Source organism: Brachypodium distachyon, chromosome 4, assembly GCF_000005505.3.
Source record: "Brachypodium distachyon strain Bd21 chromosome 4, Brachypodium_distachyon_v3.0, whole genome shotgun sequence".
Taxonomy (NCBI): domain Eukaryota; kingdom Viridiplantae; phylum Streptophyta; class Magnoliopsida; order Poales; family Poaceae; genus Brachypodium; species Brachypodium distachyon.
In genome coordinates this window covers 34,470,287-34,486,342 of record NC_016134.3, presented here as the reverse complement: position 1 = coordinate 34,486,342, position 16,056 = coordinate 34,470,287, and the positions used below count along the sequence as shown (strand labels likewise).

General features: G+C 43.8%; 2 protein-coding genes across 5 annotated transcripts; both read right to left on the bottom strand.

Annotated features, from left to right (window-relative positions):
• Positions 1–826: 826 nt before the first annotated feature.
• Positions 827–6,520, bottom strand: LOC100841886 (MND1-interacting protein 1). Its single transcript, XM_003578000.4, has 2 exons — positions 4,926–6,520; positions 827–1,637 (listed from the first exon to the last, which is right to left on the bottom strand). Exons 1-2 carry the CDS (start codon positions 6,354–6,356, stop codon positions 1,125–1,127), a joined length of 1,944 nt encoding a protein of 647 aa, XP_003578048.1. The 5' UTR covers positions 6,357–6,520; the 3' UTR covers positions 827–1,124.
• A 620-nt stretch (positions 6,521–7,140) lies between these two features.
• LOC100841578 lies at positions 7,141–13,433 on the bottom strand. 4 transcript variants are annotated; one of them, XM_024455030.1, is made up of 6 exons: positions 13,195–13,433; positions 12,907–13,093; positions 10,072–10,527; positions 9,500–9,846; positions 7,786–8,650; positions 7,141–7,489 (listed from the first exon to the last, which is right to left on the bottom strand). In XM_024455030.1, the coding sequence occupies exons 3-5, from the start codon at positions 10,466–10,468 to the stop codon at positions 7,793–7,795; spliced, it is 1,602 nt and encodes a 533-aa protein (XP_024310798.1). In that variant the 5' UTR covers positions 10,469–10,527; positions 12,907–13,093; positions 13,195–13,433; the 3' UTR covers positions 7,141–7,489; positions 7,786–7,792. The 4 variants fall into 4 exon arrangements, with proteins under 4 accessions (XP_024310798.1, XP_024310796.1, XP_010238119.1 ...); XM_024455028.1 differs by having other exon boundaries at positions 9,500–10,527; XM_010239817.3 differs by lacking the exon at positions 12,907–13,093 and having other exon boundaries at positions 9,500–10,527.
• Between the last annotated feature and the right edge of the window lie 2,623 nt (positions 13,434–16,056).

Below are 16,056 nucleotides of genomic sequence, written 5' to 3'. Positions count from 1 at the left end.
TATTAGGTCCACGTGTCGCTTGTGGAGCTTTCCGTCATGTCATTTTTCGTGAATCACGCTGAGAAAATCTTGCCAAAAAATTCAAGTGAATTTACTCTAGAGTGTGTTCCTACTTCCTACAATAGTCTCGTTGTTGTACGTCTCTTAAATATGGCAACTACCACCTAATCACATTAATTGTCATCGGTTACTTGCTCACATAGTACAAGGTCAAATTACGAGGCCTATTTATCTCCCAGCTAGTCAGGCTAGAAGCCGTCTCATTCTTGTTAACCTAGTCGCTGACACAACATGTTCCTCTTGTTATCAATCGTCGATTCGCTATTGAGAGACGAGAGAAACCATGGATCAATATCTGACAAATAGTTTGTGCATCTCCACTATTAGGTTTTGCGTCTTTGGGGACAGCGCCACCGCGGTGGAGCCGATGACGTATGGAATAGTGGTCTCCTATATCCATCTCTATCCTGGTGTAGTCAACACTGTCCATTCCATAGAGGTAGTGAGTCTTGCGGTTTGTACTTTCGTTATTTTTGTCTTCTTCCTCATCATTCTGAGGTCATGTCTCTGGCCATAGTGCGTTAAACAGTTTTAGATTATCAGTGTTTGGATGAACAACTCATGCCGCTATTCAAAATCTAACATATCAGTCTACCTTGCACAAAATTTATTAAGATACGACGTACAGTGATTGCGAGGAGAGGCTAGCCTCCTCCCCCAGGTAAAGATTGTTCCGTAATTAATCTACAGAATATCTTCCCCGAAATTTTAGCGTCGTCAAATCAACAAGAATATCAGGTAGAGAAACTACAGATGACACACAGAATTCCTATGAAGTTCAATCAACTTATATATCCCGAAGGGGTTTCTCCGTTCCTGTTCAGTTTTTCCGACCAAAAAAGTTTTGAATGTACGCATATACCAAGACGGAGCTGCTATTCAGCATAGCATATAGCCCATGAACAGCTGAACCAAGGTATAACTTATCAGATGGAGAGACCTACAACACTTTCTTCACAGTAATTGAGATAAAAGGAAAAGGCAAAGGCAGCCACAAGTTTAGTTTTCTTTGCCCCAACAGAAGCCAAGTCGCAGCAGCAGCACCACCACCACCACCAGGTGCCTCAGTTGGAGGTGGCACCGAAAACCCTAATCCTCTCCTCGATCTTGGTGTTGCAGCTGGGGCAGCGACCCCCTTTCTCCTCATGCAGCTTGTTGCAGCTGACGCACAGGACCTGGTGAGCACACTGGAGCAGGATGACACACGCCTCCTCCCTCCTGCAGATCACACAGTCTCTTCGACGGCCTGTCTTCTGGGTAGGCTCCTGCGGCTTGTTGGATGCGAGTGGTGACCTCTGGTTGGGCTGCTTGGGTGCCCGCACTGCACTACGATCAGTCATAGCGCGAGGTTGAGTTGATGGAACCATTGGTGCGCCCATTGACTTCTGCAGACGGGACAATTCATCCTGGAGCCTTCGGAGGTCATCTTTATAGCACTGAGACTCAACTTCTGTCTTCTGGCGAATTTCTTCAAGTCGGCGATCAGCGTCAGCTTTGGCCGATTCCCGCTTCCCACGTTCCTGCTCTGCAAGTGACAAGTTTTCTTCAGTTGTTTTGGCATCTTCTCGTATTTTGATCTACAAACCAAACACAAGATACAAGTCAACACTCAAATAATTGAGCAGGCACAGACACAATGTCAAACCAATACAATTGATATCAAATCTGAAGATACTATAAATGCTAAACCAGCCATGGCACATTTCATTCCATCAGACATGTCTTGTTACCCAAAATGTGCAGAAATGCAGAATATTAAATATATAACGCTTATAGTATGAACTATAGACCCCAGAATGAAGCAAAACATTAAGTGATGTATATCCACTAGGGCATGCAATGTTTCAACGCAAGAAATGAAACCAACTACTAGGTAGTGCTTTTACCATGCAACATATTTTTGAACTCTATATAAATTATTCATGCATTCACAATTCATAGAAAAAATCTTCAAGATATCTAGGCCTAGAACAACATAGATATTTGATGAATCAAGAAATCATGAAAGAGGACTTCTAAACAAAGTAAAGAGAATAGAATACCATGCATAATAGTACTCCCTCCTTCCCATTTTATATGGCGGTTTTAGAATTATCTCAAATACCAATGCGCATGCAGACTACTATAAATCGCCATTAATCCACGGCCGATCAAGTCCATCGCACGTGCCGGTTTTGGGCTGCACATTGAGCTGCTGAAGCCCTGCCCAATGCTTGGCCTTGCACAGTGCTTGATGGCCAGAAAGCTGCATGTGCCAGGCTGTGATCCCTCGGAAAAGCACTCGGTGGAGTATTTGATAAACAAGCGCTTGCATGCTGCATTTACTGAATCTAAAATGACATCTTTTGTGGGAAAATTATAAAATCTAAGACGGCATTTTTCTGGGATGGAGGGAGTAAGAATCAAGTTATATTACAAAATATTTAGCCCAAATATTTACGTGGATAATGAATTGACCAGTTATAGTATGAACACCAAAAACAAGAAAAACCTGTTTGAAATCCCAAATATGAATTTCCGGTATACATAGACTAGTTAACTGTACAATATCAATAATGTAACCTGCAAAAACCTAAAATAAACTAAGGGGGGAATAGAAGGATGAGAGTTTGCAATAATTTTTCAAATTAACATGAAGTCATGAATCATGAAATGCTGAGGGAAAAAGAATATCAAACAACACAGATGTCAAATAACCCTATTTTACTACGAAGCAAGGAAAACCTGCACATACTGGGGAGGCACAGCAAAGACCAGTAACCACATTATTGGCCTTGGTGAAAGGCCATTGTATCAAATTGTCTACCATTTTTTTTTAAAATTATCTGAATGGGACTACTTCTAAACCTTTGATTATAATAACATAGTTAACTGATAACAGGGGGAATTTTAATTCTGGCAGACATTAGAAGCCAAATAGCATTAACTACATTATCACCACAGTATTTTATTTCCAATTTTAGTTGTATCACAATAAATAACAGATGTTCGAGAAGCTTTATTTAGAATGCTAACAACAGGGCCAGCAAAGCACCAAAGCTAGCAATGTAAAAAGAAGCAACAATTTAATACGGAGTAGTTGATGAGGCCCCAAATAATCTTGATTCAAACTCTCCAAACCAAACTTATCTTGGCTTAACAAATGCTAAAGTCCTTACTATAACAGAACATCCGATGTTTCAAAGCATGGCCAACATTTGATAAAGCACATGCAAAATTCTAAAAAGAACACCACTAAGGTAAGCTCTCGTCCAAGGAATAAATTTACCAAAAAGGTAGTACCATGCAATTCTGTGTCATATTTTTTCCAGCTATCAAATGGCTCCATTCTTATTTGCTGATTTAAGAAAGCAAAAATAGTGCCGAAATAGAGTTATAGCAGTCCAGTATGATTCCCATAGTTATATGCAGGCTAGGATACGAACCATACGGTAAAACCAGGTGAAAGCACTGGCACAAGACCAAAATACATGGCGCATCACAAAGCAAGAAAATCATTATTAAAACATGTAATGGTTCTGACCCAGCAAAGCAAAAAAGTAACATTCACTGAGCAATAGCTCATAGTTAAGATGAATCCTGACGCCTACATCACACAGATCTATTAATCATAGTTACCGGATTCACGATTTGCTCGGTTCTCGATTCGGTACTTCCTACGAATCGGGTTCGATGGGGGGTACACATCCCCGATTCTCGAATCGGAGATATGGTTCGCGAACCCGGTATTTCGATTCGACAAGACGTAATAAATAATATGAAAAAGTGTAGGATATATAATACCATATTTTGTGAGAAATCAAAGATAATGCTGCAACACAAATAACTAAATAAGAACTGTGTATGCTGCAGCAGACATAAATAAGAAGGAAAAAAGAGACATATAGATGGCCATTAGTAGTTGGGCCGGCCCAGCTTGTGCTCAAACAAATAACGAGACCTTCGGATGCTTGCATCCACACCATCAAACACTTCCTTCTCTCTGACCTAGATTTGCTGAGAGAACGTGACCACGCCACCACATCCTCAAAACTCACACCCCGATCCGAATCGTCCCAGGCAGCCCATGGCCCTCCATCCTTGAAGCCGACTCCATGGCGTTATGCTCCCAACACGGCCACGCGCAGCTGCAGTCCGCTCACCCACAGCGAGCTCCCAGGGCGCCGGCGTCCCTGTGCACCATCCCTTTCTGCCCGACGTTGCTGGTGATGACCGGCTCATAGCCGGGTCGCGAATCGAACGGTGAACTCCGGATCGAACCCAGAGAATCCGAACCCCGATCTAAATCGATCGATCGGAGTCAGGATTCGAAGCTGATATGAACATATCCGGTAACTATGCTTTTAATAAGGAGAGCAATTAATAATGACCAAAACCAATGCAGATCCATAACCACGGTAACGACCAGTTAGCACCAACCGATGCATACATAATCAAAACAACTGTTTGTTCACTATTAAGTCTGGCCATCTTATGTCAAATTGCGGAAATGAATATCTAAGCCACTTTTGCTGTATAAACAACCATGGAAAGACATAAAATAATTTGAATGCCTTGACATTTAACTTCTTAAAATGTGGATTTTACCATCTTATCTCCTATAATAGGACCCAGCAATCCATAAGGATCAGGAACATTACAACTTTCTAACCATTTTATGCAGCCAAGATGAGCAGTTGACTATGATACCTAATGGTTAGCTCTCTACTGCAACTATAATAATTGACCCAAAATCCGTAGTCTCTCCTAGTAGGAAAGTTGTGATCTGTGTGTAATTCATAGCGAAAACTAAAACATAAGCACATACAAATTTAAGTGTGGCACGAAAGCAACAGTCATGATGTAGTGTGCAAATTTATTCTCACCTCCATATTTTTTATTGACTTGTTGGTTGCAGCAAGCTCCTTGTCTGCCTGTGTAATCTTTGCCTTGCATTCAGAGATCTCCTCCTGGAGCTTTGCTTTTTGGCGCTCCCATAGCTCAAGCTTTTTGCTATCTTTCTTGTCTTTCTTTAGCAGCATTTGGCATTGCCGTTCAGTCTCAGATGCACTCAGCTTTGCAGCTTCCATCTCAGCACGTATTTCTGCATTCTCCATTTCCAGCTTCTGCACAGTTGCATTACTTCGGTCAAGTTGTCCACTCTTCTTCTTCAGCTCATTCTCCAGATGAGTGAGGCGCTTCATTGTCTCATCCTCCATTGCCTGCTTGTCCTTCTTCCGCCGCTGGTTATCATCATGCTCCATCCGCAGCAGTCGTAGCTCAGTGAGATCATTGCCAAGCTTGCGAGCAGCCTGTACTGCCTTCTTCTGTGCCCACTCCTTGCGCTCGTTGAGCAGCACCTCCATCTCCCTTGTCTGTTTAATGAGGTCATGCACCATCTCATTCTTGGGATCAGGCTTTTCAGCAGGTGGATCCTTCTTGTCAATGTCCAGCGACTCAAGCTCCATCACCACAGACTCTATGAGATCCTCTGTGGACACCTTCATAGCAAAGGACTGCTTGGGCTGTCCATCTGGGACCGAGCCACTGGACCGTGACCACGTGGACTTGATGCAGGAGACCACGCCAGCTGCGCCGGTCGCACAGTCAGCGACCGGGCGCATTGCAAGACGCATGAAGGTCTCAGGGTCGAACAGGTGGTTTTCTGGGGTAGCAGCGACAGTGGTCGCATGGTAGTGGCAGTAGCCAAGCTGCCTAGAAGCGGGGAGGGTGGGGCAAAGGTCGCCACTCTCGGCAGGTGTGAAGCTAGAGGAAGACTTATCATCGGTGAAGGAGGCGCCCTTTGAGATGGCCTCCTCTAGGTGGAGGTCGGTAGACAGGAGGCACCACATGGCCTCAGTGCGGGACAGGGTGGGGCGGCTGCTCTGAAGGAGACAGACGAGCCCCGCTAGGGAGTACTCCTCGAGGCGGCGGAGGTCGGCGAACCCGCCGGCTCCCCCGGCGAGGTCGGGATCGGAGAGGAAGGCGCGGGCGTTGGCGACGATATTAGCGACAGGGTCGTCAAGCTTGCCATAGCAGTGGCCCGCGCGAAGGACGGCGCGGAGCGCGGCCTCCTCCGCGTAACCGAGGTCGGCGAGGCGGGCCAGCGCCGCCGCATAGGCCTCCTCCAGCTTCTTGAGCAGGCGGTCCTCCAGTTCGTCCATCGTGGCGCGGCCCCATGGAGCCGCGCCATCGGCGGACGGTGCGGACGGATCGGGATCGGAGGCGGACTGAGAGGCGAGCGGGCCCGAGGGAGTGCGGACGGGGCGGCCCTTGCGCGAGGCGCGGGACCCCCGGTCGCGGGGCTGGCCGGCCATGGGAGCGGAGACGGCGGGGGAGGGGATACAGCGGCCGGTGGGGCTTGGGTGTGCAGTCGATCGCCGATCGTCGATGAGATCGGAGTTAGGGTGGGTTGGCCTGGTGGACGGCGCGGATAGCCGGATACCACGTCGATGGGGGTGCGTTTCGATGGACTCGGTGAGGATGGAATGGTAACCGGAAAAGGGGACGAAGGGGAATGACTCGTTTCTGGGCTTCTTGCCGCCCTGGGCTATTATGGGTTTTAGGGCTTTCACACGAGAGGCCCATGCTGCTTGCTGGCGTTGCCATGGCGGCCATCTCCCACCACTTTTTTCTTTTTTTCCGGCCCTAAAAAAAAACACTTCTTTGTTTTTCTTCTTTTGAGATGGAAAATACTCTACTTCCATTACTAGTGATCTCGCATATTACAAACTGGTCACACTCTGAAAAGCTTTAGAAACAAGTGTGCTATTGCAAGAATTTCTCATAAACAGTTCAAATTTCCAAAGAAAGGTAGTACCGTCATAGATTCAGTGTATCAGGCTGCGAGCAACATCTGTGGCGATAGTTTCCACGGACAGTAATTGTTCCATATTTTTCATCATGGTTTTTGCGGTGCGTTATATGTTTGTGAACTTCAGGTATCTGGTTCATCATCGGCACCACGAGTAGCACAAAGATATCTCGAAGAGCGAATTCGTAAAATGTCACTGAGGTTCCAGGTGTTGAAAATTTATGTTAAATCAATGGAGAACTTCTATCGACCACCCGATCATCTGTGCCACCCAAATAGGAGGTCAATTGCAATTTCAAGATGCATGGAAGTAGCACTTGAATCTTAAGTTCTTAACAGAGCTTTAATATAAAGTTCATTCACAAAAGGATGATGTTTAATATTAGAACTATTTTTGTTCATTTTACAACGCCAAACAACAGAGCAAGACGAAAATTATCAACAACCAAAGCAACTCTGACAGACTCAGAAGCCTGCTCTCCATTTTTTGTGAGCTTTCAGTAAGCTGACTTCTTCGTCTGGTTTCCGCAGTTTACTTTTGCTTTCGGACTGCAGCAGGCCCACGGCTGCTTCTGTTGCTGCTGCTGCCGACTACAAGCACAATACAACAAGCTCAACGAGTAACAGCACCAAGTCCTGAAAACCAACAGAAACTAAGATCAGGAAGGCATCATGCTTACTAGTGGTCTGTACCTGGCAGGCATGATGAAACAGCGCCCTTTTAAGTGAGGAAAAGGTGAGCAAGAGAGTACAGGACACAGATTGCTAAAGTACTAGTGAGTGTGGTAAAGCATAATTAGTGGATGGTTGGAGGAGTATATAAAATTGCTTAATTTTAATACACATGACCATGGTCACTCTCAAAATATTTTTCCAAAAATTCTTACTTTATCCCTCTATAGTTATTAGAAAGAAAAGATTTTTCTTCAAACCTGTTCCTCAGCTTTTCTCAAAAGCGTCTTCCCGGTGACCGGCATTCTTCCATTCAGTTTCATCATCTACTTCTCTCCTTTCGTCATTCTCACCATCGCTTTCACCCACTGTCTCCCACTCAGAGTCATCAACCTCTTGACCAAATGCATCACTGGCATCCCCCTCACAATGGATTCCCCCATGTTTCAGGGATGATTCCCTAAATAACCAAGCGGCACGCATCTGCTTCTTCACCAATCGCTCAGCATAATCAGGAACCTTGTTTTGCCTCGACGATAGATCAGGGTCACTGGACTGAGAGCATTCATTTATAAAGAGAATTGCATCTAGCAGGCTCTCTTTCGCTAAACCAAGCATATCATATGCTTGAGCTCGTCTCCACAAACTTTTGGCATGCCGATTCAATGGGCTGTGAAGGCACAAAGCACGGGTAGCGTCACTGATGGCAGCCAAAGGTTGCTGCAAGAGAAGATAACACTGAGCCCGGTTGCTATAAAGCACCACCCTTTCTTTCTTAGACTTCATTGGACACAATGCGAGTGCTTCAGAATACTTGGTTGCAGCTCCTTCAATATTTCCAGAAGAGAATAAAGAATTGCCTTCCAACTTTACAACCAATGCTGCAGCTTGTTTTATATGAAGATCCTCCTTAGGCATATTCCTTTCTGATTTAAGCTTCTGCCTGGAACTCAAGAGTTCTTCAATTTTTTCTATGGTGTGACTACTAACTGAATTCCGTGAATTATTGTTTTGCTGCATACATTCTTGGAGGACTGTGACAATAGTGTCACCCAACTTTTTATAATCACCGAGTGTGGAAATATCAGCTAAATCAATCAATGTTGGGGCAATTTTATCTATAACCTGTACACAGGGGTGGGAACAGTGACTAAAGCTACAAAAGCATAGCTTAACAAATAATCATATGTTGCAGAGTGGGCTAGAGTAATAATAAAGTTTTTCTCTGGTAACCAGCAAGAATAACCATTCAGAACGCACTTTAACAAAAAGAAAGCAGCTAGCATACATAGCTTGCAGCAAACAATATTTGAAATACTGAAAATTTGACACAATAGTACCACTTAAAACAGATAATGGGTGTGGCATGCGAATCGTAATACATAACTGAAGTCTGAAGGTTAACATCGGTATTTTAAAATTATAAGAAGCTGGTAGCTCTCAACTCTTCCTAAAATTTGTAAAGAGGTTAAGTAATTTGCATTCAAGCCTAATGGAATTTATTGTTATAAAGTCCAAGGAGCAGCACATGTTTGTAACCTGATTGTCTTAGTTTGTTTGGAAAATAATAATCTCGTCAAGCTTTCTACAAGCACCCAATGTGGAAATATCTGCTAACTGTAATGTGCACAGGGGAAAATGTGACTAAAGCTACAAGAATTAGCTTCCCAGTTCCTAATATAGGAAGTGAAGCTTTAACATCAGCATTATAAATTATCAGATGTTCTGTAGCTAAAAATACTAGGACTTCAATCTTCATTTCCTAAAGCTAATAAATCATGTAATTTGGATTTAGGTGTGACAAATTTTCTTGATATCAACTGAAAGGAGCAGCACATGTTTGTCAATGCCTCAAAATTTAGCAAGGCCATTTCAAAATAAGTATAGTTTTAGCCATTTCAATCTCGAGTAAAATTAACATTCCTTTCTTGCTGAAGAATCCTTTGAGAATAGAGTAAAGTATGCTTTTCTTACCTTATGATACGTACTAGGATCCTGCACTAACCAGAGTATACAATCAATGGCCATGTATTGCCAGTCATCTGATGAATGAGAAATGTTGCATAAAGCTTCAAGGACACCAGAAATATTAGCAACATGACCTCGGCCAACCTTACTCTGGCAGATTGTTCTTAGTAAACCAATACCAGCAGGTGAGTTCTCATTAACAAGTCCACCCCACATACCAGGTAACTTAGCTAGAAATTCAGGCTTGCAGATATCATGGAGAAACTCGGGCTTAAATGCGAAGCAGTTTATGAGCTGCAAAGACCAGCACTGCAGTTGACTACCCCATTCCTCAGCTTTACGAGATTCCATTTCTGCACCACCCATGCCACGTGTAAGAAGGTCACAATGGTAGCCAAGTCTCCTATCTACAAATTGGTAAAAGTGAGAGTACACAATCTCTAGGGAGCTTGAGGCAAGTTGAACGGCAAGTTCAAGTACTTCTCCATGATCAGCAACAGCAGGGAATGTACTTGGGTATGTAGCCAAATGCCCCAAAGCTCTAACAGCAACTCTTTGCTCCACCCAAGTCAGCCTACCTCTTAAGAGTTCAACTAATGGAGGTATTACTCCGGCACGAACAGCACGTTCTGCAAACTCCTCCATATTCATCGTATAGGATCCAATGACATGTGCTGCATAATATGGGATGTAAATATTCTGATCATGTGAAAGCCAGCGCCTGTTTTTCGAGCCCTTCCATATTAGAGCTGCCATACACTCAAATATTCCCAAGTTAATGAATTCAGGATCATTTGGGTGGGCCATTGCAGTGTTCCAAAGGCCACTGATAGGGAGAACTTGGCCATCATCATCTTGGGAAGGAAGTTCCCTAAAGAATTTCAGCACACTTGCTCTCCGTTTGCTTGGGTTTGCCTCCTTCATAACACAGAAGAAACATCCAGGATAAGGGCAATCAGATTGTATTTTATCCATTACAAGAACCAATCAATCATGCCCACTTCTTAATCAGATCCTCAAAACCATAATTCAAACTGCAACATAGAACCACAGTATCAGCAAATTAAAATAAAATTATCCAATAAATAAAGCACATGCCATCTAATCCATGATGAGCATATGAAAAGGAATTTAGCAAGCAAATATGGCATGTCTGGTGCAGCCTATATTTTATTTTCCCTCGTGTCACTGCTCAAGTTTGCTAATTCAACATTTTTACAACAATGTGAAGTTATCTGACAAGAATCTATTACATACTAAAAGCGCAATACTGGGTTCTTGTCGAGGCAAAGCACCATGTTGATCCACATCATCCAAATTATTTTGATGGTTAGGTCTGGAATTTACAGAACCATAACCGTTAGATCCCGAAATACATCAAACCCGCGCAGACCAATATACGTGGAACATCCTAGGCACCAAGCGCTGGTCCTGAAGTCTACTCATTCCTAAAAAAGTTTCATCTGTCAGGAATCCGGCTAACTCAAGCAAGAAAATTTTGAATTTTCTCAATATTGAAATCCAGTCAGCTATCCTGCTGAAAGGAAAAATCATTCTACTGCATATTATACAACAAAGCGAGCCTTCAATTATTCTGGCGAGCAAGATATTTATCCATTAATATGATGGGTCCTTTTTAATAGTTGGCCACAATTGATAATCTTCATAACTTCAACTAAACAGATCATGGCCCTTAGATCATAGTAACTCTCTTAAACATACGGCAATGATAAATCAGCCGATATATCATCATAATTATACTTCAAAAATATGGCAAGTATTAGACCTTCATAATTGTACCTAACATAATTCACATCGTTACAATTCATGACGTTATAATTGGAATTGATCACAACTAGACAACAGGTTAACAAGAGATAAAGAAACATGCTAGAAAGGAAAATCGCAAAAATAATTGTAGTTAAAATATCATAATTGATAGGTCACCGTAACTCTATCTAAACATATCAGACCTGTTTTATCTTCATACCCTTACATAATTGTATCAAGCATATCACAACCGATAAATGACCATGTTTGTACCTAAACAGGTCAGAACAAATAGATCTTCAAAATTGTTATCAGCAAATGATGACCCTTTTTTCATAACTACAACTAAACAATTGATCTGGTGGAATTTTTTACTCCTTACTTCTTCCATATCTATATTAATGTTGTCAAGTGGATTCTAATATTACTGGGACAAAACCAATAGGTCTTCTTAACGTATCAAACCCTACAAATAGATCATATTTGGTACGACTAAATTCTTAACAATCCACAACCGGTGGACAATATATTTTAACATCCCATACAAAATAAACCTAGGCATACCCCAGGGCCAGGATTTCTACAGCCCAGTACTAAAATGCCAGCCCGAGGCCTAGAAAATCTAGATTCTTAGCACTGAAAAATATATCAACTAAATTATTATCAGGGATAAAAAAACAAATTATTGTACTTATTACAAAATAAATGCTATACTTTAATCATTCTGTCTTTTTAGGGTTCCAGGCCAGGCTTCAGGCTGAAATCTGCAGCCCGAGCTGACCATATTTCGGGCTTGGCTGCCCTTGCTCAGGTCCAAAACAAAAGCACAACATCTCTAAGCCTGCTTACTCATCCATTAAAAAAACTATATACTGATCTTAACTCCACATATTGATCTAATATCACATGCTGATCAACTATTGGGTAGATCACCATTGGAGTTGATGTTGATTGTTAATGGCCCACAACTGAGTGATATTCACATTTTTATATCTCATACAAAATCAACGAAACTTTAAGTCATGTACCAATCCATCTAAAATATCATTTCATGGTGATCTAATATCAACGTCTGATGATCTGAACTTTAACTCTACAAGCTAAAGTTTGATTCGGTGGTCAGAATCTAAACTATGTGTGCTGATCCAATATATAATGTAAAACCCAGTACCCAACTTGCAATTTGAACTTTAGTTTAGTTACTGATATAAAATCATGTACAAATGACATATTCGATCATGTGAGTCCAAAACATTAAAGGTATTCCACACAAACTTGCGGCGGGAACTTGCTAGTTACCAACAACATTAGTAGCAACTCCACCAAAGTGAGAGTTACCCAAATTTCTTCAGATTATGCAGGGCATGCTTTTAAGAACTCCCACAAACAGGACTTACGACACTAGTCAGTAGTCACGCTACACATTTTGTTCGACATGGGGTTATATTGCCTTCTTAGAAATCCTAGCAAAATTCCATCTAATGGCAGCAATGTATACTGAACTCACAAAGAACCCCAAGTAGTGAGTAAATTTAGCTTGCAGCACTGAGTCCATCGGCGGTAAATGATAATGCAAACGATCTTTGGGTTATCATAATCTCCCAGAACATACAGAACGCACTAGACGAGGAGAATCTTGTTACCGTTTTCTCAATCAAATGACGAGAGCCGAGTCTCCCAGTAGGGAATCAAAATCACCCTGTGACCACACAATACCACCAAAATACAACAAGCTAAATTGGCACAGTAAACACCACTAAAGCACATTGCTTTGCATTGCCTTTCCGTTTATCAGTTATCACCACTAACAACCAGCAAGGAGCACCCCACCTGATCCAGCCACACACAGAACTAGATGCGGTGAGGGCAAAACTTAGAGTAGCACACTAGCACTGAAGAAATGCAGGAATGGGGAGTAAAAGAGAGCGAACCGCGTGAGGATTAGATTCGATGCCGGCGACTGGTGCCCCGCCGGCGGCCGGTCCTGGATACCCCAACTGTAAGTGTAGGTAGGGAACCAGCAGCCGCGCCGGATCCAAACGGCGACGGAGGTGGCCCGGTGGTATTGGGAGCTTTGATTTGGTTTCGTCTGGGATTTGATTTTGGAGAGAGATAGGGGGAAAGGAAAAGAAATGTGTGTAGGCCGTACCGGGTCTGCAAGTTGCGAACGGACGGGACCCGGTGTGTCCTTTTTGTGTCGACGACGAGAGCCTGTCTGCTTGGCTGGACTGGACCCTGGAGCCTGGTCCAGTGCTCCTGCACGGATCTCCCGATCGATTTTGCCCCCCACACGGGCTGGGTGCAGGCCACACCGTCCTAGCCTGCCTGGACGTTGCGGGTCGCACGCACCGTATGGCCTGTACGGAGTATCAGTAAAAACAAATCTTTACCGTGGAGTCAGACCTCCGGACCTGGTGGGCTGGCATTGTTAGAGGACGGCAATTACTTTGGTGACGTGGTCTATTTGGTGCCATAAGAATGACGTGGTCTTTAATGAAACTGATTTCTTGAAATTGACGGTACTTCATGATTTTGGCCACTTTTGTGATGTTGTAACCGTCTGCGCGGTGTTGCACTTGCTGGGTTACATTCTTGAAAAGAAAAAACAAATCTTTAAAAGGCCGCTCTGCCAATTCAGTTTTTTTAAAAATAAATCCGACTTTATTGATCAAAGAGTAAAGAGTAACCTTGAACTTGTAGAAAGTACCGATTGAACCTGACCTTCTAATCATGTTCAACTACATAATTAACCTTTTGGTTGGATCCATGCATTACTCCTACTGCAACCATCCAATCAATAAGAGCATCTACAACAAGTTTCCTAAAATTAGTTCCCCAAAACTAGTTTTTGGATAGGAGATAGAAAAATTTGTGAACAAAATTTGCCTCTCCTCCGGCAGGTTTCCTAAATTCCATTCACTATTTCTTTTCTTCCATCCATAAGTGACACAATCCTTGTTCCTTACTTTCTTCTTCCTCCGTCTCCTTCTTCCCCCAAATCGCTTCCCCTTCTATCCCAAATCCGCCCGATGTCCCGCTGCTTCCCCCGCGCCGCTCTGCCCGTGCCGCCGTAGCTCCGTCGCTCGTCCCCGCAGCCGTAGCTCCGTCGCGCGCCCACCGCCCCATGCTTGCTCGTGCCCTCCAACGTGCGCCTGAGCAGGCTGTTCGCCGCGCATGCTGCAGCGCCCGTACGAGCTCACCGCCGCTGATGAGGGTACGGATCCTCAAGTGTTGATATCCAACATCAAGATATGCGCGAGGAAGGAGAGGGAGGCAGGTGTACCAAAAGTGAAGATGAAGGATAAAAATTAAAAAACATGTCTTGTGTGCAAGGGGCACCCAACAACAAGGTCGATATGCCCAGGATGCACCACAAGTTGTGTACGAATATGAGGCGCGCTAGGACAGCCAACGACGAGTCCGACACATCTAAGGAGCGCCCGGATCTGCGAGTCCATGTTTGAGTCTGAGTCGAATTCTAGTTTGAGTTTGGGCTACTCCTCGTCTATATAAACAAGGGGTACGCCTAGGTTTAGGGAAAACCACGTTTTAGCTTATTCAGAACCTTTTGTTGAATTGCTTCAAGCATTCATCTGAAAGTATATAATTCCACTTTGTTTCGATCAGGAATTTTACCTACACCATATTCGTTTCGATAGGGTGTTTTATCTACTGAAAGTTCGAGCGTAATCTGTCGTTCCGCTGGGAATTGGAAGATTGCGAAACCGTTTGTGGTCGGCGGACTACTGCACAAGTGTGTGGTGTTGCGAATTTCCATTGGGTTGCAAGTTCGTCGTGCGGCGACGGGTGAACAGCCGGAAGATTTGTAGAATCATACAAGTTATCCACGTTGCTCTCTGAGAAGATCTGGCCACCCCTTATCATCTTGGTATCAGATTGCTACGAAAAAAAAAGAAAAAAAAAGGCAAGAGGAGATTTGTGTGTGCACGTGCAGCCAAGAAATTCAGATCCAACTTCATGGCACGTCCCGGCAAGTTCCGGCAACTCCTGGCAAGTTCCGGCAAGTTTCCCCGGCAAGTTCCGAGTTCCGGGAAGTTTCTGGCTTCACGAGGACAACAAGGAAAGGATTAAAAGGAAAAAGAGACATTGGTTTCCAACAGATTGCACATACGGGTGTACTCAGCTTATTTGGACTCTTAGCGTACATGAATTTGTCATGTTTGTTCAGGGTGATATGCGAGGTGTGCTTCATTACATTCGGAGGATGCTTTATGTCTCAATCAGGTTGGTGGCGCCGGCAACGAAAGTGGCGCCGAGGGCAGGTCAAGCTAGCCAAGAGGGAGGACGTGGTGTGGCAGGCTGGCGAGGCTTGAAGATGGAGTGTGGCGATGTTGCTGATCTGACTACCCCCACTGAAAAGACCTTTCAGCGTTGAGGACAATGCCTTTTGAAGAAGGGGAGGATGATGAGGGTACGGATCCTCAAGTGTTGATATCCAACATCAAGATATGCGCGAGGGGGGAGAGGGAGGCAGGCACACCAAAAGTGAAGATGAAGGATACAAGTTAGAAGAATGTCTTGTGTGCAAGGGGCAGCCAACGACAAGGATGATATGCCCAGGATGCACCACAAGTCGTGTACGAATATGAGACGCACTAGGACAGCCTACAACGAGTCCGACACGTCTAAGGAGCGCCCGAATCTGCGAGTCCATGTTTGAGTCTGAGTCAAATTCTAGTTTGAGTCGAATTCCAGTTCTAGTTTGAGTCTGAGTCGAATTCTAGTTTGAGTCGAATTCCAGTTCTAGTTTGAGTCTGAGTCGAATTCTAGTT